The 25,810-nt window shown below is 36.8% G+C and overlaps 1 protein-coding gene across 17 annotated transcripts in view; it reads right to left on the reverse strand.

The window, feature by feature from the left end:
* The window catches only part of MYO3A (myosin IIIA), a 226,361-nt gene that overhangs the window by 63,423 nt on the left and 137,128 nt on the right, over window positions 1-25,810 (reverse strand). For 13 of the 17 annotated variants that reach the window (XR_014818003.1, XR_014818005.1, XR_014818002.1 and 10 more), the window contains 5 exons: window positions 23,311-23,437; window positions 18,711-18,921; window positions 14,647-14,794; window positions 4,411-4,564; window positions 1,677-1,765 (listed from right to left, as the gene is read on the reverse strand). Coding sequence is in view for 12 of the 17 variants with exons in the window: in XM_084980321.1 (XP_084836447.1) it covers window positions 1,677-1,765; window positions 4,411-4,564; window positions 14,647-14,794; window positions 18,711-18,921; window positions 23,311-23,437 (729 nt within the window). In the remaining 5 variants the exon portion in view is untranslated. The remainder of the gene's footprint in view (window positions 1-1,676; window positions 1,766-4,410; window positions 4,565-14,646; window positions 14,795-18,710; window positions 18,922-23,310; window positions 23,438-25,810) is intronic. The other 4 variants (XM_084980323.1, XM_084980327.1, XM_084980322.1 and 1 more) reach the window with 1 other exon arrangement.

Consider the following 25,810-nt stretch of genomic DNA (forward strand, 5'->3'; position numbering starts at 1 on the left):
AGGTAAAAGTGGTTAAATGGATTGTATGGGGTCTATAGAAAGGTAGATGAAGGTTATATAAGGCTGGGGGGGGGGGCGCTCTAATCCCATAGGGCCGGTGTTCTTATAAGAAAAGGAAGATATAGCAGAGAGCTCTTTCTCCCGCTCATAGGTACACAGAGAAAAGGCCACATGAGGGCACAGAGAGAGGGCAGCCATCTGCAAACAGGAAGAGAGGCCTCACAAGATACCAACTCTGCTGGCACCTCGATCTTGAACTTCCAGCCTCCAGAACTGTGAGAAAATAAATTGTTGGTTAAACCACCCAGCCTCTGGTATTTTTGTTATGGAAGCCCAAGAAGACTAATATAGTTGTTAAAAACAGCTAGATAAAATGATCACAGGAAATTCTTTTTTTTGTTTTGTTTTGTTTTTTTCTGGGGCCGCACCCATGCCATAAGGAGGTTCCCAGGCTAGGTGTCTAATCAGAGCTGTAGCTGCTAGCCTACACCGCAGCCACAGCAACATGGGATCCTTAACCCACCGAGCAAGGTCAGGGATTGAACCCGAAACCTCATGGTTCCTAGTCGGATTGATAACCACTGAGCCATGACAGGAACTCCAGGAAACTCTTAAAGTATGTTTTAAAGGAGGCTTATTTGGAAAAATCATGTGCAGACAATCATGAGAAAGGCTATAACTATATTTAAGGCAGACTTTTGTTTTCAGGGACAAAAGTCTGTGACACATTGGCTGACCCAGATGTTGTAGTAGACTAGAATGCTCGGGGTTCTGTGCTCTTTTATTTATGCATTTCTCATTCCATACATTCCTTCTCGACTTGAATATCTTTTAGCCCTCCAATATTTCTAATATCATTGTGAGGGAAAGACCTGTTATTTTCCACAGAAGGGAAAGAATGTTTTCTGGGTGTAGGATAACATATCTGAGGTTTGCTCTGGTGTGGGAAGGCATATCTATCAGTGCATAAACACTGCTTCCTCCAACTGTATGACAGTCCATCAGCTACTTCTAATTAATCAGCTCAGTTAACTGGCCACACCTTCAGCCTGGCACCTTTTCTTGTTGGGAAGGAGGAGACATAAAGGCTGCAGTAGACAGAGAAGCATCTTAATTCTGAAGAAGGAAGTTGATAAAGGTTCCCAGGTACTATTTAAAACAGGAAAAAAAGCAGATGTCCATTGCCAGCCAATCTCATCCCAAGCCAGATCTTAGGATCAGAAAGATGGACTCGGAGTTCCCGTCGTGGCGCAGTGGTTAACGAATCCGACTAGGAACCATGAGGTTGCGGGTTCGGTCCCTGCCCTTGCTCAGTGGGTTAACGATCCGGCGTTGCCGTGAGCTGTGGTGTAGGTTGCAGACGCGGCTCGGATCCCGCGTTGCTGCAGCTCTGGCGTAGGCGGGTGGCTACCGCTCTGATTCAACCCCTAGCTTGGGAATCTCCATATGCCGCGGGAGTGGCCCAAGAAATAGCAACAATAACAACAACAACAACAACAACAAAAAAGACAAAAGACAAAAAAAAAAAAAAAAAAAAAAAAAAAAAAAAAAAAAAAGAAAGATGGACTCTATCTCATTATAACCATTAAAAAATATTTTTGGCCATAAAGTTCATGGCCTTACTATTCAATGAAAGACTAAAGAGAGACTCAGTTAGAATGCTTCAGAGTTCTTACCTTTCCTGCATAATGGTGAATTCCAAAACTGAGCTCCATTCTTTTAGGTCTCCAGAAGTACTGTGATTTCAGATTATCTTCAAATTTTTCTGTAGAAAAAAATTTAACTCCAATATCAAGCACAGAGGAGGGCCTCAAAAAAATACTGGTTGACAGACTCATCTTTTTTTTTAACTATAAAATGGACAATGTGCAGTGAAAAAACATAGGAAGTTATATACAGCTATTACGTGCAGATTTGTAATATAATTATAAAACATTAGGGCAAAACTTGAGATCAAGAATGAGCATGAGAATCATCTGGAGGGCTTGCTAAACTAGACTCCCACCCCTAGAGCTTCTTACTCAGTAGTTCTGGAGTGGGATCCAAGAATTAACATTCCTAGTAAGTTCCTAGTGATGTTCTGGGTCTGGGGACCACATTTTAAGAACTACTGTTATGGAGGAAAGAAACCACATGCTTGAGATTGTCCAGAGAGCTTTGTGAAACATAGCTGAATGCAAAGCCATGAGCCTAGAAATTTGTATTTTGGCTCTCTTTCTACAAGAGGAGCTACATGTTGTTGTTGATTACATAGGAAACACAGTAAGATCATAAAGTATTTATACAACAGTTTTACCAACACAAGTTCTCTATTGTTTCATGAACTCGAAGGTACATTTTAACATCGAAATCAAGTGATGACTATGAAATGAGTTCCCTACAACTTTGGGGTTATTTTCTTTTCCATCTAGTATTGCCCAACTAGGAGAAAATAAGCCCTTCAGAGAGTCAAAAGGAAGCAACATCACACATTTCTTGCTTAATGGTAAGAAACAGAATCTACATATTACCAATGGTAAATGAGGGGAAAAAATGTGGATCTAAATTTTCTGCGAGTATTTAGTATACATAGTACGTGCCTCTTATATCAGGGAACACAATGGTTTTTTTCACTGGCACAACATTGTTAATCAACTAACTTTAATTTTAAAAATTGCATCAAAAAAACCAGCCAGACATGCTAAAATATGAGGACTAATCAAAAGTCAAAAGAAAATAAATGACAAAAAAAGGATTACAGGAGATCCAGGTATTGAAGTTATAAAACATGACTTTAGAATAAATGTGATTAATGTGTTCAAAAAATCAAATATGATAGAGAATTTCAGTAAAAATCAAGAAAGCATAAATAAAAAACTAAATGGATCCACAAATAACAAGTGCTGGAGAGGGTGTGGAGAAAAGGGAACCCTCCTGTACTGTTGGTGAGAATGTAAATTGGTGCAACCACCATGGAAAACAGTATGGAAGTACCTCAGAAAACTAAATATAGAACTACCATATGACCCAGGAATCCCACTCTTGGGCATATATCTGGACAAAACTTTCCTTGAAAAAGACACATGCACCCGTATGTTCACTGCAGCACTATTCACAATAGCTGAGACAAGGAAACAACCCAAATGTCCATCAAAAGAGGAATGCATTAAGAAGCTGTGGTATATATACACAATGGAATACTACTCAGCCATAAAAAGAATGACATAATGCCATTTGCAGCAACATGGATGCAACTAGAGACTCATACTAAGTGAAATAAGTCAGAAAAAGAAAGATACTATATGATATCACTTATATCTCGAATCTAATATTTGGCACAAATGAACCTTTCGACAGAAAAGAAAATCAGGGATTTGGAGAACAGACTTGTGATTGCCAAGGGGAGTGGGAGGGAGTGAGAATTTGAGGTTAATAGATGCAAACTATGCCCTTTGGAATGGATAAGCAATGAAATCCTGCTGTATAGCACTGGGAACTATGTCTGGTCACTTTTGATGGAGCATGATAATGTGAGAAAAAGAATGTATATATGTATGTGGGACTGGGTCACCTTGCTGTACAGTAGAAAATTGACAGAACACTGTAAACTAGCTATAATGGAAAAAATAAATATGATTAAAAAAAATAACCAAATGGAAAAGAACTGATATACTCAATTAACAACTTAATGACAAACGAGATTAATTTACTGGTATATCATTAAAATTTAAAACTGTTTAAAATGTTTTTTTCAGATACTTAAAAAATTTTAAGTTTTTTTAAAAATTTAATTTAATATCAGATAGCTGAAAAATCTGTTTTTTAATCTAAAGTTTTTTCAAATTTAAAATTTAAAAAATTTTAACCATTTTAGATGATATCCTCCTTAAATATTACATACACATCTCTGCCACTCAAAGAGAAAAATGAATATGTTTAACCGTTCTTGATGACTCAGGATTATTACCATGAACATGGATTAACGTACTATGACTTAGAGGTTATTAAGGAATTTGAGGTTATTTGCCTATATTGGATAAACAACTAGAACACCATAGATGAATTTATTTCCTCCCTGTTATGTAGCTCTTTTCCAGTTATGGAGCTGTCCTTTTCCCATGCCCTACAATTTCTAATTTGGGGCTAGATAATTTCTAAGGTCATTTCTAACATAAAACCCTATAGCTGTGCTCTATCATCATAGAAGGAGAAGTCCAATGTTGAAACTTGTTTAATTCATCAGTGAATATTTCACTCTTTTCTAAATATTCACCGTCCACATATTAGATCCAAACTATCTTCTTTAAAGTTAGATATGTGGCTTTGTCATAGCTATTTCCTACTAAATAATTTAAAAAATTAAAAAGTCATTCAAAATTACATGACTGCATTACATGAAAACTATGTAGACATACTGAGTTTAAAACTCACCTACAAGAGTCTGGTCAGTGGCCTTGGGGAATCTACTTTCTTCATCAAGGAGGGACAGTAAACCCATTGGCTTCTGCAGGAACATATCTAGGAGAGGCCGGTTATCTTCATATTCAATAACTCTAGCATCGACGTCTTCATTTAGGTATTCATTCTATAACAGGACAGGACATGTACAGAAACGCTTCAGATTTTTTTTTTTTTTTTTTTTTTTTGGTCTTGTTGCTATTTCTTTGGGCTCCTCCTGCGGCATAGGGAGGTTCCCAGGCTAGGGGTCCAATCGGAGCTGGAGCCACTGGCCAACACCAGAGCCACAGCATGCAGGATCCGAGCCGCATCTGCAACCTACACTACAGCTCATGGCAATGCCGGATCGTCAACCCACTGAGCAAGGGCAGGGACCGAACCCGCAACCTCATGGTTCCTAGTCGGATTTGTTAACCACTGCGCCACGACGGGAACTCCCAGATTTTGTGAACAATATGTAACTTGGCAGTAACTCCCTAAAATCCCACTTTACACATATTGCTCCCTATGGCATTCCCACTGTGACTCAGCGGGTTAAGGACCTGATGTAGTCTCTGTGAGGATGGGGGTTCAATCCTTGGCTTCACTTGGTGGGTTAAGGATCTAGCATTGCTGCAAGCTGCGTAACAGGTTGCAGATACAGCTTGGATCTGGTGTTGCTGTGGCTGTGGTGAAGGCCTCAGCTGCAGTCCCAGTTTGATCCCTAGCCTGGGAACTTCCATATGCCACAAGTGCGGCTGTAAAAAGAAAAAAAAAAAAAATCGCTCCCTATGACCTTGCCCTTAAACTAAGGGTGTCATTTTTTTTTTTTTTCCTCTCCCCAGAGCTTCTGGTTCATCAAAGTCAGTACTGATGATACTCAGAGTAGTAATAAAACTTTTTTAGTCTCAATGCTAGAATTATACGCATCTCAAGCTTTCACCATGCGGGAGATGATGTTTTTAAAGAATTGTAATAAAATTATGCTCTAGAATTTACAGAATGTTAATTAAGTCTATGTGAGGGCTATATCTCCCCCAATTTAAGCCTTTTATCTAAACTCAGAAATGCTGGATCTCTCAAGAACATAACTTTTCAGTCGTGATGACATTTAAACTGTTGGGAGTGAAGAGCTGTGGATAATAGAAACAACCAATGGATGGAGAACCCCAAGCATGTAGGTTCCTATTGGGCCTCTGCCACTTAACCAGCCGTTGAATCTTTCAGAATCTTCTTAGTCTTTAAATTTCCATTTTCTCAAATATTACTCAGCCATGAAAAGGAGGAAATAATGCCAACTGCATCAACATGGATGGACCCAGAGATTACGCTACTAAGGGAAGTCAGACACACAAAGAAAGGCAAATATTTGATATCACTCATATGTGCCATATAAAAAAAGATAAAATGAATTCATCTGCAAAATGTAAACAGACCTATAGACATAGAAAACAAGTTCATGGCTACCAAGGGGGAAACGGGGAAGACAAAAGATGAATTAGGTGATGGGATTAACATATATACACATTACTATATATAAAATAGACAATAAACACGGACCTGATGTGTAGCACAGGGAATTACACTCACTTTTTTGTAATAATCTATAAAGGAAACAAATCTGAAAGAGGATAAAAAAATATAAATATATATATGAATAACTGAATCTCTGTGCTCTACACCGAAAATAATACAATATTGTAAATCAACTATACTTCAATAAAAAAGGTGAAATGAAAAATAAATATTACGTTTAGAATGGATAAGCAGAGTTCCCATCATGGCTCAGTGGAAATGAATCCGACTAGCATCCATGAGGACACAGGTTCAATCCCTGGCCTTGCTCAGTGGATTAAAGATCTGGCATTGCTGTGAGCTGTGGAGTAGGTCACAGATGCGGCTTGGATCTGGCATTGCTGTGGCAGTGGCATAGGCTGGTGGCTACAGCTCTGATTCGACCTGAGGCCTGGGACCCTCCATATGCCTCAGGTACAGCCTTAAAAAGACAAAAGACAAAAAAAAAAAAAAAAAAAAAAGAATGGATAAGCAATGAGGTCCTACGTACAGCACACTGAACTATATCCAATCTCTTGGGATGGAACACAATAGAAGATAGAATGAGAAAAAGAATTATATGTGTGTGTGTGTGTATGCCTGGGTCACTATGCTGTACAGCAGAAATTGACACAATTTTGTAAGTCAGCTATTCTCTAATAAAAATAAAATAAAATACAACAAAAAATAAATTTTCATTTTCTCCTATACTAAATGGAAGTAACAATCTTCACCTAACAAACTAAAAATATCAGGTACATTAATCATCATTTGCTGTTGAGCATATTGTCATACAAGATGAATAAAATAAACTAAAATAAAAGCAATGAACAATGAACTAAAATAAAAGCAATGAACAATCACTGTGTTGATGGCACCAGCACAACACAGATGGTGATGACTTATTTTACAAAGGGAACAGGAAGAAATGGGTTTCTATGATTTTTGCCTTCATACTGGGTTCCCAACCGCAGTGCTACGAACTATACAGGAAAAAACATACATTACCTCTGAACTATGGCCTGTAGTGATGCCTGGAGGGTACTCACTAGTTCTTAGGTGATAAAGCAACTCTTACTGGGGAAGTGTATCAAATAATCACTGACTGGAGCAGAATGTCTGGCGCCATTCACAAATTAAAATTACAGGTTATTTTCATTACTATTTTATATATTCTTTAATTCACTGACTATTTTCACTGCATATCTTTTAATAAGGCACTGTGACGGGTGATAAAAGAAATGTTTAAAACCAATTCCCTGTCCTCAGTGGACTTAAAATAAAACGTGTGATTAGTAAATATATACTCAAAATGCAAGGTTACACAGAATAGATAATGCTATGTATAATGTACATGAGTTCACAGAAAGATAATTTAGTTTTGGCATCTTCATGGAAGAATTTTAGCCAATGGTAGGTGGTGCATTTAATAAACCAAACTTTCAATCATTGCTTTAGGAGCCTTATAAAATTGAAATCACAGTTCAAGAGTGTCACCAGGAAAAAAATAAATATATATTTTTAATTAAAAGTAAACTGAATACATAAAAATGAGGCAGAATCCATTGGTCTAAAAAGTAGATCACCTGAAAGACATTCAGTTTTCCCAGTACAAAAAATGGAAACCATATTTGAAGTTTCACAGCTTTTTCACTTGAAGGTAACCTTGGGAGATTTACACAGACCCAGAATTACCTGACTGTCAGACACATTATACTGATAGCAGATTATAGCTGAAATGGCAACCGCAAAGTTCAAAAGAAATTTTGTATGTTTTAAACACAGAGCCTGTGAGGTTAAGGTCTAAATCAATGCCTTTGTCATTTCTACGTGCCTGTGTTCAAACTTGTAGAAAAGTTGCAAGAACAGTACAAAGAATTCCCGTTTATCCAAATCCCCCAATACCTAGCATTTTACCATGTTTGCTTTATCATCTGCTCTCCTTCTATACATGCATATTACTTTTAGCAATAATAGTTTATTGAAGTAACTACTAAAAAAAAAACAGAGCAAAGTGGTAAATATTCATGCTATAAAAACTTAAGGTCTTGATGTTAAATTAAACTGATGTTGGAATCTATTTCTTTCTGTATTTTCTATCCAAAGCTGATATCAATCGTCCTGTGCATCTTTGTATGAATGTTAATAGCAAGCCCCAGGGAATGTTGATTATCATTAACTTGAAAGATATAGGTCATTAATCCAGAATTGGACAAGTAACCTAATGATAAAGTTATTCTGGATAATTCCTAATAAAATGTGCTTGTTTTATTTTGCATATATTTAACAAACTTTGGAGAAAAGAGATTCAAATGATGCTCCCTAGAACAGCTTCCTTTTCAGAAAAAGAGGTATACGATACATGCGGAGATGAAAAATTTCACTGAGTCACTTTTTGTGTATGGTACCCATTCTTGAAAAGTCTTTAACAATCATAGTGGACTTTACAAATTTATATCCTATTGACAGATATTGGTTTAGGATAAGGAAGAACTTCAGTTAGAAATTTGGAAATGCAATTTTCTTTCTATACACCAGGATCTCTTCCACCTTAAACTTTTTCCTTTACTGTCATGTTTAAGTCTTCACCAAAAAATTTCTTTCAGTTTGGCAACAGAAAATAACTGAGGAAGTTCACATTGTGGCTCAGCAGTAATGAGCCCAACTAGTATACATGAGGATATGGGTTCGAACCCCAGCCCTACTCAGTGGGTAAAGGATCCAGTGTTGCTGTGAGCTGTGGAATAGGTCGCAGATGCGGCTCAGATCCCGAGTTGCTGTGGCTGTGGGGTAGGCTGGCAGCTATAGCTCTGATTCCACCCCTAGCCCGGGAACTTCCATATGCCATGGATATGGCCCTAAAAAGCAAAAAAAAAAAAAAAGAAAAGAAAGAAAATAATAGAGGTTATCCCTGCACTGACGACATGTAGAAAACCACTGTAACTGTATATGAATCTATGCTCTAATTGTATATTTCATTCAAAATTATTTTAAATCATAATTGAAAGATTTAAAACATATTATCAAAATAAGCACCAAAACTCCCACATCACATTAAGGGTGTTTCAACAATGGAGAAGAAATAGATTGTGTGCAGCACGGGTGCTGAGTGAGGGATGGGGAGGACTCAGGAGCCCAGGAGGGGGCCTGCAGGGGTTGGAGGGGCAGAGTGGCACACTCAGCCAAGAGATGCTGCAGAAATGGTCCACATTCATCGGCTCACTTGGGTATCAGCTCCATACTCATTTGGTATGTGAGAAGTTCAAGCAACATTTGTGTGTGATCTCAAACAGTAACTTAAAACTTGGCCAAACCTTTATAAAGGAAGTATATGGTATACCAAGGGTTTCTTAAATGTATGGCTGTCAATGCTTAAGGAAAATGCCTATAAAATGGCCTTATTCCTTGGAGAGCTCACATAAGACAAATATTGCCATCACTGCATACATAGGGTGTACATAACAGGGAAGAAATCTGGGTATAAAATAAAAATTCACGTGTTGCAAGCACAACAATCTGAAAACATTTATAAGAAGTTCCTTTTGAACACCCACACATTTTTTTTTATCAGATGACTGATTCTTTTAACTTTATGATGTTAAAAAAATGTTGAAAGTGTAGATACTATATAATTGAACGAATTTTTGTTCTCTGTAATTGTTACAAATTATGTGCTGGAGCCCACACTCAAAATCTCAAAAGCTTTAAACTTTAGGATGTGAACAGCTGGAGATAAAATTTATACACATCACTTTCTGTGAGAAGCCTGAGCCATAATTGCAGTTATTGTTTCCATTATGTGCTGTAAATAGCTTCCTGCTTATAAAATGACTTCTGACTTTTAATTCTGAACCCATGGGTGCATATATAAATTATATATATATATATGTACACACCCCCTTCACACACACCCAGACACACATACACATACATACATACACACAGCTTATTATTTAGAGAAACAAATATTAATACCTCACTAAAAAAAACTTTAGTTCAGTTAATAGCCAGAAAAATCTGCTACATTCATAGATCATAAAGCTCATCTGAGGTATAGACAGGCATGTGAGGAAGCAGAGTTAATCTTCAAGATTCTAGGACAATGCTTTGTAGCATCATACATGAGTTCTAGGTGCCTAATGGCCCCAAAGAACAATGGCCTTTGTTCCAATTCAAACTCATGTCCATGGGAGACTAATCCATGGTTGGCATTCATCTCCCTTGATTTGAACTGTAAACTTCTAGGGAACAGGGCGCATTTCTTTTTGTACATTCTATACCACAAGGAATATACCACAGTACAAAATTAAAAGGACAAAACCCACCACTATAGCACCAGCAAGACTCTGACTGGAAGAGAATGTCAAGCTTTCTATCACTCTAACTACTGTTGAGCTCCCTTTTATATAGAAGAAACCTAGAAAACCTCAAAACAAAAACCCAACAAAAGCAAAATCTTGCCTATATAAGTACCATGGGGATTCACTGTGAGGGCTATTGCAAATAGACACCTCCTTATCAGAAATGCAATGGCTTGTTTGCTCCTCTCTGAGCTGCTAATTAAAAGCTTTTTGAAAAATATGGAAGTAAATAGCCTGAGTCAAAATGTTATACAAATGGAATAGAGAAGGCTGAAAAATTAATACTTGTGGAATTAATAAAATTGAGAGAAAAGAATACACTTTTCAGTTGCAACTTATTTAGAAGAGTTTGATTGAGTCTTGAATTTTAAAAGATTATAACAATACTCATTTATTTGCAGGAGTGGGGATCTAGATTATTATTTAATTTTCAAACTATTGTTTTCAGATATAAATTGTTCCTTTACATTTTATAAAGTCAAATGGTTCTTCCAGTGCTGTAAAAGTACAGAAGCTTAAAATATACATCAAATATTAGCTTCAAATGAAATCATAAATCATAAATTCTTTGGAGCTATATATTATATGTATTAGAAAAATAATATGACTCCAGACCAGCTCTCTTACACATTCTAAATATCTAGATAATGAGAAAAAAGATAAAGTTCTGGGTGCTTTTGTTGTGGGTGAGGTTCTGAGGAATATAATTCATGTCTATAGAAAACTAGGTTTTGAGAAGAAAGGATGCACAGCCGCCAGTGAGTTGAAAGTGAGGTTCTCAGATTTAGGAATGTTTCAAAGGAATACAATTGGTTAGCTGTGGGCAACCATTCTGAGAAACAAAGCTATCCACTCAACAAACTAGGTCACTGTCATAAACTCTTTTACTAAAGATGTTAAAATACCTTCAAAATCAACTTTGCTATATATTATGTGCAAACTGAACTGGGGCTGAAAAAGGAAATGCCTTCAGCAAAACTTTAACTTATGTCCCGATGTTGTAGGACTGTCAATGAAAATAATATCTGTAGTTTAAGCAGGACCAGAAGTGGTTTCATCAGGGAAGATGCTGCCTGAGGCTTGCATCTTACTCCGACTGGACAGATTATTGGTATGTCCATGAAACTGAGACTACTATGTCTTCCTGATAAGCAGTAATGGCTTTATTAAATGAAGGAGTTCTTAGGTCAAATCTGTGATTACGTTTGACCAGAAAAAGTGTGACCATGATTTTAATTAATGATCTGCATTAATAGTTGTTTCTCATGTATAGAAATTGCTATAAGTGCGCTCTCTTCACCTCTGATAGCTAATGCATACAGTTACATAAGCACTTCTGATTACAATTTTTTGCTTTCACAGGGATGTTACAGTGAAAGAAAACAATACCCAAACATGTGCACCCACAGGTTAAAATCAACAGAATCACTGAGTACTCTTGTGTCTACCAGATCACTGATTCACTTGACCACTCAGCTGCCAATGCTGGTCCATAAGATTATGAAGCAGGGATTCTTGAGTCCTTACCCAAGGAAGGCATTTGAAGGGATTGGGAATGGCCTTAATTCCTCAAAGTGCTTTGCATAATCTTGGATCCTGGTTGTATTTTTAATTTGTTGGGGGCAATTTTGAGTTGGTTTTGTCTTGAAAGCCTCTCAAGGATATTTTTTTTAAAGATCCGTACAGAGTAGTTTCATTTGTAGCAAGCCCAAAGACAAAAGAATTAGGAGCCTTAGGATCATAAATGAAATTCAAAGCTATCAATCAAACTGAACTATAAACTAAAACATTCTATAAAAAGGGAAGAGCAAGTAAGTATTGAAAGATATGTACCTTAGTTTAAAGGTTAGTTCCAATACAACTAGATTCTAACCTCAACCACCCCAAAGAGAAGAATAACTGAAGTCTACTAACACAGGTTATTAAGTAGTCAGATGGGAAATAATACAAAAGTGCACCTGGTTCCATGAGGAGGTAATCCTAATAGATCTCTATCAAAAAGTGCAACCCCCCCAAATTTACTTATTTTGATTTCTCTTTAGAATGGATTCTGTGAACATTGTGAGTCATTAAAACAAGATGACATTGATTTAATAAACATTTACTGAACATTTTCTCTGGGTCAAGGCTCTGAAGATAAAAAAGAATCAAGACACAACCCTTGATCTAAAGGAGTTTTCAGCCTAGTGAGAGAGATAAAAAACGTAAACCAAATAGTACACTGTCAAATATTTTTATTGGACCATGGAGAAGGAAGGGATATGAATGTCTCATTGATTTTTTTTTTTTAGATTTCAGAAATGAGAAACGAAATGCAACAAAACATTTTTTGGCTTGAGTAAGTTGGTGGATAGAGATGTCATTCCCCAAGAAAGAATGTAAGTGAGAGGGAAAATGATGAGTTCAGGTCTGGATAAAGCTCCAGAAGCTGTCATAAAGGGAGGTGGTTCAGAGAGGCATGGGTTGGAGATGGGGATGGGACAGGTTCAGGGAGTGGAAACAGATTCTTTCCTAGTGAATGTGAGAAGAGGATCAAGGACAGAACTCCTTGGGAATGAGCATTTAGGGCAGTAATTCTCAACTTTGGCTGCACGCTAGAAGAGACTGGGAAACTTTAAAAACAGTGATGCCCAGGTCTTATTCCAAGGGATCTGACTTAACTGGACTGGGACAGGATCTGGGCAGTGGGATTTTACAAAGATACCTGAGTAATTCTAATATGCATCCAGGGATGGTGCAGGAAGAGTAAAGGAGGAACCCATCAAAGAAGAAGTGAAACAGAAGGTGTGCTAGTGATGCCTGAGGGATTTTCCAGAAACAGGAACCTGTGAAGAGGGTTGAAAATACAGAAAGACTAATAACATGGAGACCAAAATGCTTCTGATACTAATAACTGATGAGATTCAGAATAGCATAGCATTCAGAATAGCATGGGAGCAGTGGGGACAGGTACACAGCTGGATGCTATGGGCTCAATGGACCCAGGAGGGGAAGAAATCAATACATTACAATGAATATTGAATACACTTTCAAGGAGCTTGGTTGTGAAGGGAAGAGAGGGCCATGACTACAGACATGAGAGGGCTGGAGAAAGGTTTTGTATTCGAAGACTTTTCAGGGTTTCCACATGTAACTAGGTTAAAGGGTAGCACTGCTGAAGAGGAGTGGAGAAGGGGTGGAGAGAGAGGGCAAGAGAATGAATGTTTGATGAACAAGATCCTGGGGTAGATGAGAGCTGTGCAAACAAAGATAAAACCTTAAACTTTTGTCCCCCTTTTTTTTTAATCTTTTGGTTTTTTAGGGCTGCACCTGTGGCATATGGAAGCTCCCAGGCTAGGGGTTGAATCAGAGCTGTAGCTGCCTGCCTACGCCATAGCCATGGCAAAGCCAGATCTGAGCTGCGTCTGCAACCTACACCACAGCTCACAGCAATGCCGGATCCTTAACCCACTGAGCGAGGGATTGAACCCGAAACCTCATGGTTCCTAGTTGGATTTGTTTCCACTGCACCATGACGGGAACTCCCTTATGTCCCTTTTTTGACCTAAGAAGTGCCACAGTCCAAATTCTTTTTTGGTGACCACTGTTTTCAAAGTGCAATTTCAAAGTAAATTTGCAATAAACCTAATTATTTTGAATCAAAAGTGGTTCATGTACCTCTAATTTATTTCAAATTTAAACAAAAACTTCAGTTTTAATCAGTAAACACAATATTATTTAAAGGAAAACTGACATATAATGATATAAAATATGACTATTTCATTTAGACTTGATAAACTCATTTAAATAATTTTAATACTACTGTTTGGCCAAGTGCAATTCAAGTAAATCTCTGACTTTTGAGGCTGAATCATAAATTACACATTGTACTCTGACAAAATTACCACTTCATGGCATTTACATCAAATCCATTATCTTGCGTTCTGTTGCCTAGCTACTGGAATTCTGAAGTTAATGCATTTTAGATGGATATTTAAATTTCAAATAGAATTTTAGCAATGCAGTCTTCAGAAGGAGAAACTGCCGGACACATCTGCTTACATAAATTTCCAAAGCAAATGTCTTTGTTTGCAAGGGCTCAGACCTGCTAAGTTTTGGAAAAGAGTCCAGTGATTTGGGATGGAGGACATTCAACATTATGAATTAAGACACACTAAATTCATACTAACTTTTTGGAGAAAAGGAAAGTTTTTTGGTCTTTATTAAATGTTTGATGCTTTATATCTGTGATTTAGACTCTGCTTCATAGTACAATTCTGTATATAACACACACTGCATGCATCTATACTATAAATAATAGAGCACCTCAACGTACCTGTTCCCAGGCAAACACATGTTGATTGAAGTAATACTGAATTTGTTCATTTGCAATGTTAATGCACAGCTGCTCAAAGGAATTTTTTTTGAAATTTTCAAAGCCAAATATATCCAGAATGCCAATGCTTAGTTCATCATCATTCCCTCTGGAAAATTGAAGAGGCATTATTTTGAGTTCTTATAAAGAGAGTTCTTATAGAGTTCTTATAGAGTTCTTATAGAGTTCTTAAAGAGTTCTTATAAAGTTCTAGGAGGTCATATAAAGCAGGGTATCTCAGTCATTTCTGGGATTTAGCTTAGAAACTACTATCAGAACACAGAGTGAAAATTTTTGTAATTGAAAAAGTTTCCCTCCACAGAACGTAAAGTAGGTAGCATTAATTTTCAAACGTAAATGGTACAATATTTTCCTTGTAATACAGAGCTACTCCTATACTATCTTGTATACTTAAACGAAGTAAGCTTGTTTTCTATAGGTTTGTGAACACAAAGTCACAGTTCTGGGTGAGTCATGAATCACAGGGAAAATCCAGAATATAGCATGAATATGTTCAATAAAAAGCATACCGGAAAAGCAAAAATTCTGTGAAAAAGTAGAAAGTAGTCTCTAATTTCAGGACAATTAAAACATCTTGCTAATATATCTATTATATATAGTATCTTTATTTTAGGGCCACACCCATGACATACGGAGGTTCCCAGGTTAGGGGTCAAATCAGAACTGCAGTTGCCAGCCTACACCACAGCCACAGCAATGCCAGATGTGAGCTGCATCTGCGATCTACATCACTGCTTAAGGCGAAGCCCAATCATTAAAGACCAGGGATCGACCCTGCATCCTCATGGATACCAGTCAGGTTTGTTATTGCTGAGCCACAAGGGGAACTCATAAAAATATTTTACTTATTTTTAAAAATTATTTGGAGTTCCCATCATGGCTCAGTGGTTAACAAATCTGACTAGGAACCATGAGGCTGCAGGTTCGATCCCTGGCCTCACTCAGTTGGTTAAGGATCCAGCGTTGTTGTGAGCTGTGGTATAGGTTGCAGACGAGGCTCAGATCTGGCGTTGCTATGGCTCTGGCGTAGGCTGGCAGCTGTAGCTCCAATTAGACCCCTAGACTGGGAACCTCCATATGCCATGGGTGTGGCCCTAGAAAAGTGAAAAAAAATATAAATTAAAAAATAATTACTTTAAAAAATTATTCACTTATAATCTTTAACATGGGACAAATAGTAACATGGAGATAGATATAAATATATGTGAATTTATTTTACAATTAAATACTTTAAAATACAATTAAATACTATTTTACGATTCAATATTCCAAATGCATTTTTTCCCTGCACCTCCATAAAGGTTACTTCTGTTCACTAAAGCTCTGAGACTTAATCAAAAAGTTTGTCCCTCCCCCAAGAAATATGGATATTGCAAAGTTATTTTCTTATGAATTTAGAAAGGAAAACACAAACTTTTTTTTTTGCTTCTTAGGGCTGCACCCACAGCATATGGAGGTTCCCAGGCTAGGGGTCCAATCCCAACCAGAGCTACAGCTGCCGGCCTACACCACAGCCACAGCAACCTCAGATCCGAGCTGTGTCTGTGACCTACACCACAGCTCACAACAACGCTGGATCCTTAACCCACTGAGTGAGGCCAGGGATCAAACCTGCAACCTCATGGTTACTAGCCGGATTCATTTCCGCTGTGCCATAATGGGAACTCCAAACCTTTCTCTTTCCATTCACTGTTTATGTATTCTAGGTTAACTCAGTGTCGTGTGAGGAAGTGATTTGGAAATGAGAGCAGCAACTGAACGCTCTGATTTGAAGGATGTTCTCTAGATGTGGAAGAACCGACTGAATTCAGAATGCAGACTTACAGAACACTGAAAATGTGACAGGATCGACAAAAGAAAAATTATCCAAACACCTCTGAAAATCTCTATTCTGAATAGTAAGTGTAATTCGACGTGGTTACATGGGGGAAAATGTCTACTTAAAATTTATTCTGGCTTAATCAAGCTTATTATTCTTTTACAATCTCTTTGTCCCACAGAATCCCACTGCGATAGTTACTTAACTCACATGATAATAATGTGTTAGAGCCAGGAGGATCTTAGAGGTGCTCTAGTTCAGGGATTTTTTTTTTTTTTTTTTTTTTTTTTAGGGCTGCATGTGTGGCATATGGAAGTTCCCAGGCTAGGGGTCGAATTGGAGCTACAGCCGCCAGCCTACACCTCAGCCACAGCAACACAGGATCTGAGTTGCATCTGTGACCTGCACCACAGCTCACGGCAATGCTGGATCCCCGACGCACTGAGCGAGGCCAGGGATAGAACCCGTATCCTCATGGATACTAGTCAGATTCGTTTCTGCTGGGCCACAATGGGAACTCCTGGTTCAGGGATTCTTAAACTGGGATCAGTTAAGGGCCTGAAAGCGGTCTGGAATCATACCTGGGTACAGTATTTTGGTGGGTATGTAGAATATATCCACTTTATTTTGGAGTGGAGGACCTAGTTTTCAAGAGATTCTTATTTAAAAGGCTCCAGCATACCCACCAACAATGAAGACCATGACTTGTTATTCCATGCTTTTCTTTAATAGCTGAGGAGGAAGAGGCAGAGAAATGCAGTAACTTGCCCAAGGTCACACAACAAGTTGGTGAAACAAACTTGGCACAGAACATACCTCTCCAAAATCTTAATGTAAATCTTGACGGACTGAACTAAACTACTTGAATGGTCTTGATTTAGTTTTTTAAAACTTTCTGTTAAAAAATCTAGATATCTCAGATTTGGATAGTTTTCATGAGTGTATGGAAAAGAACATTACCAAGTCCTAAACAAGCTAGTGGCACATCTACCTGTTTAGACATCATAGCCTCCTGGGTACCACTTAGTGCCAAGCATGAGGATGACAACTAACAAATTAAGTCAGGTATCTGAAGATATGCTTACATTTTATGGAATACACAGATATTTAAAAATTCTGGATTTTTTCCATTTTCATCTGAAAGCGTGACATCCAACAGAGAGATGGTACACATGAATACGCAAGCTATTTTGGCTATGAAGTCAAAATGGGCAACCTGGATTATAATCTGCAGATCTAGTCAGAAAGGGTACAGTTCAGCAGGAAGGAAAAAAAGCAATTTTGAGGGAGAGTTCAGAACACATGGAAGAATAATGGATATCTCAGAGAGTTTAAATATTATGGTGTGGAGTGTATTTTAGTGGAAAAAATAACAGTGAATTACATGCCTGAGATGTGTGTAAAATGGTCTTTCATGCTTCATAAGAAGTGTGAATGAGGTGATCTTAAGGTAGGAATCCACATTGTTTTTCACACACAGATTTCCAAAGATTGTGTACTTTATGGCAGAACGAAGCTTTGGATGTAGGTGTAAGGATATATGTAGACACAATCCCTGGTGTATAGAGAGCACTCGGTCAGCGGAGGCTGAGATTATCTTTATTTCAAAGATAAGGTACTAGCCAGGTTGTAGACTTATATTACATCTTACATCTATTATGATCACACAACATTACTGCTCATAACCTATTCTTACCATTTACTAGTTATCTAGAGCATTTCTGAATCAAATTTCATTGGAGGTCATACCTACCCTCACAGGGTTATAGTGAGAGCTAAAATGTGAGAAGAAAGGTTTTCTTTGCCTTGAAGATTAATTCAATCCCTCAAGACAAAGAACTGCTGAACTGACCTGCAAGTACAAAATGGTATATGCTTCACAGGGCACCTTCTAATTGAAAGAACATATACATTGATAGTGAGAAGTCAAATTAAAAAAAATCACTTTATGTTTATTCATATTGCTACCATTTTTACTTTCCAACAGTTTTAAAGTTTTATCAGCTACATGGTGCAGTGAAGTGGTACCATTAGGAAATTGCAGATCGACCAGAAATATAATTTTAATGATTAAATGATACTAATGAGAAATATCTTCAAAGGGACTCATACACAAATCAGCAAATTAGAAAACAGATTTACATCCCCTGACATTTGGGGAAAACGTTTCCATAAAGATTTTTACCCAGGTGATGTGTCATGCTTCAATAAGCTGTTAATGCGATTGACGATCCAACTAAACAGGCGTCCATACAAGGTTTTAGCCATCGCATCCCTGACATCAGTAGCTTTTTCTACAGTATTGGGTCGTATGATGGTTTCTCCTCTAGTGACCACACAGTGGGAAGTAAGAGCTTCTTGTAACTCATCTGCTTGAATGCAAAGCAAAGAAGCAGCTAAAATAAATAAATAAATAAATAAAGATGTGTTATTAGAAGACATCCTGATAATGAAGTAATCTCCCGGAAAAGAAAACCGTCTTAATTCACCTTCTTCAAATGACATGAGATAAATGTGAAGATTTTATAATGCAAAAATAAGTTCCTATTTAATGAGAGTTTTATGTCCCTTTCTGATCATTTCTTCCCCTATCTCTGGTTAAAGGTAGGCGATTGTATAACATGGCACAGCCCAAGATGAACTGGCTGACAGAGTGACAAGCTGCACAAACCACAAATAATTTCACTGAATTATGTTAAACAATTTAAAAACATAACGAATATAATACTCATGATGAACATAATATAAGATTCATGAAAACATGAATACTGGATACCACTATTTTACACATTTTCAAAACATAGAAATTAATTGCAAGGTTACCTAGACTTCAGGGATATACCCAACAAGTAACTTCTGCAATATAGAAACAAATAAGCATAAAACATCTTGAAATTCATATACCTTCATCATATTACTTTGTTACATATTTCAATGACTAAAGTTTGTAAACCTATTGCCTGAATAAACATTTAATATTTAATGATAACCAAATATCACAGGAAATTTTAAATGAGTAAAACTTAAGCTCAGTGAACAAAAATCATTTTTACATATAAAAAACATCCTTAACCTAAACTATTACATGACAGATAGCCTAATTTTTCAAATCAGTTGTTCTTCTTTGAAAATATTTTGAATATTTGAAATTTACTTTTAGCATGTAGGACAAGATATTTCTTGGTTATACGGCTTAAACTGTTGAGCCTTATTTAAACAAAATGTTTTTTCACATTGTAGAAGTAATACAGACTCACTGCAGAAATCTTACCTTCAAAGAAAACATTCTACATTTCTTTCCTTCTAGGTGGGTTTATTGCCACTGTTCTGCACAAATATTTGACCTTAATATCTTAGGCATTTCATATTTGGTTGAATACTGTTGGTTAATATAATTTTAATTTGCTGCCTAATATTCTGACATACATCATAATGTATCAGTTATTAAATTGTTGGATGTTTGGGTTGTTTCCATATGTCCACAATTGTAAAGAATGCTAGGATAAATATTTTGGGTGTGAATCTGTGTTCCTGTTTTTCATTATTTGCATAAATTGCCTAAATCAGCAACTGGTTCAGAGGATATAAACATATTTAAGCTTTTATATACATACGTTTTAGCTGCTCTTTAGCAACTCTGAACCAACATTCCTATCAGCCAAATGAAAGATAAATAATTTCAACACAATTTCCTAGATATCAGGAATTATTATTTTCAAAAATAATGCTTTCTTCATTCAATTTGTTTTTCTTAGTGAAGTTGAATAGTTGCTTTTCATATTTTTATTAGTTATTTGTGCTTCTTATTTTGTAAACTGCCCCTTTCATCGATAGAATCATCTCTTCATAATCAACTTCTAAGAGCTCTTTAGAGTTTAAAGAGAGTAATGCTTTGATATGTATGCTGCAAGTATTCTCCCTCATTTTCATTTGCATTGTAATTTCATTTGTTTTCCTATTTTTTTAGTATAAGACAATTTAAATTTTTATGTAGTTATAGATCCATTTAAAAAAATCATTTCTTCTCTTGGTTTTCTGCACATAAAGTCCTTCAAGTCTTTTCTCTTCTTAGGATAATATGAATGCATTTTCCCTTTACATTTAATTATTTATTTACTTATCTGCATTTAAATGGATACACATTTGGAATTCACTTTGGTATATGGTGTATGAGAAGGATTCAAACACCCCCTCCTCCAAATAGTTGGCCAGTTGCATGACAGCACTGCTTCTCTAGTAATTTGTAATGCCTTTTCTGGTAATTCCACTTGGATCTATATCTGAATAGTGTCTCCTATGACTGTTTATTTTTATTTCCATTGCCACATTATTCACTCATCTGACATATATCTATTTATTAAGCGGTTACTACATGTCAGGCATTTGTCCTAGGGATGTACTGCTAAGTAGAACACTTCGTAAGGTAAAGCTCTCAGCCTGATGGTCTTTATCCAGAGGGAATGGGAAGTTAATTAAGAAGTATAAGTGGGAAGATAGAGAGAGGGGGAGAAGGAGAGGGACAAGGATGGGGAAAGGGAGATTGAGACACCTCACTGACACACATTGAGTGGTTTCTGAATGAATTGTTGAGAATGGCCCGGAAAAGTTCAAGAATTGATGTGGAATGAATCAACTGTCTTAGATAAGAGAATAATGATGATGGAGACAAAGAGAAAGGTCATATTTGGGAGAGAGTTATGGGATAAAATGGACAAAATTGGTGCCTGCTTGAAATCATGCACTTGTAAAAATCATCTGGAAACATGGCCTTGGTTTGGAGATAATTCCTTGTAACTTTAATTATAAATCACTCTACTGTCAATTAGTAAAATTCTATTTTCCATGAGTGGCTTGTTCTAGAAAGTGCTTTAATTAATTTAAACTATATTCATATTAACCTTTTGTGACTGATATGACTGTATTCTGCTAAAAAGAAATGGGTAGTTTCTAAGCATATTCATAACTACAACATATCTCTATTGAGACTTATTCTGTTGGTGGCTGATAACTTTTCTAATTATGATTAGATGGTGAGGTTTGACTCTTTTCACTGGAGTTTTCTGGTTATTATTTCCACCTCTGATGACCTAATATCTTTGTGCCAATTATGTTTTCTTCATATGTGAAAAACCAGAGCAAGCTTTCCAGATACCTGCTAATCATTACATGCCAACCTCAGACACTTGTTCTGCTGTATTACCAAGTTGGTTCCAGAGACTCAGTGGGCTAGAGATGATAGTAATCTGGGGAGAGGTCCAGACCAGAGTGGTCTGGAACTTGGCCCACTGAAATTACCTGAAAACATCTCATTCTGTTCCTGAGTAAGGGTAAATCAGAAAAAAAATATATAAATAAAAATTTATATCATGATTTCCTAAGTTATAAATTAAACTTTTAGCAAATATGGAATGGTGGAGACATATGCCAGTATTAAAATAAAACAATAGGGTATATTCTAAATAAAAAAGCTTTGCCACGGCAAGGTATCAGTGAGAAACATTAAATTAGTGAAATAATTCATCAAACTCTGCTAGCAAGATTCAAGCTGATTTGAAGCAACTACCATGATATGCTTTTCTTAAATAGGAAATGACTGAGAGTTCCTGTTGTGGCTCAGTGGTTGACAAGCCTGGTTGGCATCCATGGGGGCATGGGTTTGACCTCTGGCCTTGCTCAGTGGGTTGGAGATCCAGCATTCCCATGAGCTGTAGTGTGGGTCGCAGATGCAGCTCAGATCCCATGTTGCTGTGGCTCTGGTATAGGCCAGTGGCTGCAGCTCTGGTTGGACCCCTAGCCTGGGAAACTCCATGTGCCGTGGGTGCAGCCCTAGGGGAAAAAAAAAGGAAAAGAAAATGACTCTCAAGTTAATCAACTGACGAAGAAGGTATATTAAAAAACCTGGAGCTTGGGGTTAATAGATGCAGGAAATAATAATATTGCCTTTGGAATGGAGTAGCAGTGAGATCCTGCTGTGTAGCACTGGGAACTATGTCTAGTCACTTATGATGGAACATGGTAATGTGAGAAAAAAGAATGTATACATGTATGTGTAACTGGGCCACCATGCTGTACAGTAGAAAATTGACAGGACACTGTAAACCAGCTATGATGGAAAAAAAAAAAAAGAATCATTTTATGTATATATAAAAACCTGGCTGGTATGAAAATAAATATTCAGGTCTTAGAGATGCCAAATCTATACAGTAACAGTTTCAACTATTTTTCAGATCTGTTTGCTGAATTTTAATTACATTTTCTGTTTTTTTGCATTGAAATGTAATAGCCCCTAATATAGCCATGAAAGCCTATTTTTTCAAAATGTTTTCTACAAAAAATTAGTTAATTTGGAGACAGGAGGATCTGTTCTAAATAGTGGACTTTGAAAACTTCATTTTACACAAGCAATCTGAGTATTCTTTTTTAGGATTTCATAAAATACAACTGCTTAGCATTATCCTTAAGTGAGACTTACAGTATGTCATCAGATTTTTTTTTTTAATGTCTTTTTGCCTTTTCTATGGCCACTCCCATGGCATATAGAGGTTCCCAGGCTAGGGATCTAATTGGAGCTGTAGCTGCTGGCCCACACCAGAGCCACAGCAATGTGGGATCCGAGCCGTTTCTGCAGCCTACACCACAGCTCACAGCAACTCTGGATCCTTAACTCACTGAGAAAGGCCAGGGATCAAGCCTGCAACCTCATGGTTCCTAGTCAGATTTGCCACAATGGGAACTCCAGACTTTTCTTAAGAGTTTGGTTTTGAATGGAAGATAATGAAACTCACAGTTCTCCAGAGCTGCATGATTAGAAATGTGGCTCTTGTCCATCTGGTGCTCAGTTGCCACAGAAGAAAATTCAATGTTTCCAATGTTCAAGATGGCAGCCAGTATACTATATATACTTCCAAGTTGCTGAAACATAGCACAGAAATATTCACATCACTCTCCCCTTGAGGATGGCAAGGTAGTGACTGTGGGTGTGGACAGACTAGCCTCCAGCATAATAAGGTCATCCCACAGACTATGACATCAAATTCAAGCAACTCAAGTAGACAAGGATCCAAATAAGCTCACCTCACTAGTTATTTTAATCTTAGAGGTGAGCACAGTACTTGTTACTCAGTGAGGGACAAGGAATATTCTCTAGGATAGATCACACTCTGGGACACAAATCAAGCCTCAGTAAACTTAAAAAAAAAAAAAAAGAAATCATATCAAGCATCGTTTCTGATCAAAATGCTACAAAACCATAAATTAACAAGAAAAAACCTGCAAAAAACACAAACACACAGAGACTAAACAACATGCTACTAAACAAGCAATGGATTACTGAAGAAATCAAGGAGAAAATTAAAAAATACCTAGAAGTAAATGACAACAAAGATACAACAATCCAAAACCTATGGGAAGCTTGCATACTTAGGAGAAAATTTTCCTCAAGTATATATATCTAGAAATTGAATCCCTGGGATGAATATTATGCATATTTTCAAACATTAAATATTATTCTCCAAATGGTAGAGCATTTTATCATCAATGTATGAACACTCCATATCCTTGCCAGTACTTATCACTGTCAGACCTTTACATTTTTAACCAGTTTGGTGAGTTTCCCTGATTACATGTGAGGTTTATTTAGCAACTTTTCCCATGTGCCTATTGAGCATTTGCACTGAAAGTGTAAAATACACATCAAATTTTGAAGATACAATATGAAAGAAGAATGTAAAATTTCTCAATAATTTTTTACATTGATTACATATTGAAATGGTAATAATTTGAACATACTAGGTTAAATAAAATATATTAAAATTAAAAAAAAACAAAACCTTTGGGATGCAGAAAAAGCAGTTTTAAAAGGAAATTTTCTAGCAATACAAGCATACCTCAGGAAACAAGAAAAATCTCAAATAAGCAATCTAACTTTGCACCTAAAGCAACTAGAAAAACAAGAACAAATAAAATCCAAAGTCATCAGAAGGAAAGAAATCATAATGATCAGAGCAGAAATAAATGAAATAGAAATGAAGAAAACAATTGAAAAGATCAATGAAACTAAAAGCTGGTTCTTTGAAAAGATCAACTAAATTGATAAACCCTTAGCCAGACTCATCAAGAAAAAAAAGAAAGAGGACTCAAATCAATAAAATTAGAAATGAAAAAGGATAAATAACAGTGGACATCACAGAAATACAAAGGATTATAAGAGACTACTATATGCAACTATACTCCAATAAAATGGAAAACCTAGAAGAAATGGACGAAATCTTAGAAAGGTACAATCTCCCAAGACTAAACCAGGAAGAAATAGAAAAGATGAATGGACCAATCACAAATACTAAAATTGAAATTGTGATTTAAAAACTGTTAAACAAAAAGTCCAGGACCAGATGGCTTCATAGGCAAATTCCATCAAAAATTTAGAGAAGGGTTAATACCTATCCTTCTGAAACTATTCCAAAAAATTTCAGAGGAAGGAACACTCCCAAACTTATTCTATGAGGCCACCATTATCACCCTGATAACAAAACCAGACTAAGTCATCACAAATAAAGAAAATTACAGGCCAGTATCACTGATGAACATAGATGCAAAAAACCTCCAGAAAGCAGGCATAGAGGGAACCTACCTCAACATAATAAAGGCCATATATGACAAACCCACAGCTGACATCATTCTCAACAATGAAAAGCTAAAAGAATTCCTGCTAAGATGAGGAACAAAACAAGGGTGTCTGCTCTCACCACTTGTATTCAATATAGTTTTGGAAGTCCTAGCCATGGCAATCAGAGAAGAAAAAGAAATAAAAGGAATCCAAATTGGATAGGAAGAAGTAAAACTATCACTGCCTACACATGACATGATACCATACTTAGAAAATCCTAAAGATGCTACTAGAAAACTGTTAGAGCTCCTCAATGAATTTGGTAAAGTTGCAGGATACGAAATTAATATACAGAAATTGACTGCATTTCTGTATGCTAATAATGAAAGATCAGAAAGAGAAATTAGGGAAACAATCCCATTTATCACCACATTAAAAAGAATAAACTACTTAGGGAAGTTCCTGTCATGGCTCAGTGGTTAATGAACCTTACTGGCATCCATGAGGATGCAGGTTCAATCCCTGGCCTCTCTCAGTGGGTTAAGGATCTGGCGTTGCCATGAGCTGTGGTGTAGGTCCAGATACAGCTCGGATGCTGTGTTGCTGTGACCCTGGCATAGGCTGGTGGCTACAGCTCCTATTGGACCCCTAGCCTGGGAACCTCCATATGCCACAGGTGC

This window comes from Sus scrofa, chromosome 10 (genome assembly GCF_054392235.1).
Source record: "Sus scrofa isolate SSC_HxYL_T2T_F1_AM1 chromosome 10, Sscrofa_HxYL_maternal_Yorkshire_Landrace_v2.0, whole genome shotgun sequence".
Taxonomy (NCBI): Eukaryota; Metazoa; Chordata; class Mammalia; order Artiodactyla; family Suidae; genus Sus; species Sus scrofa.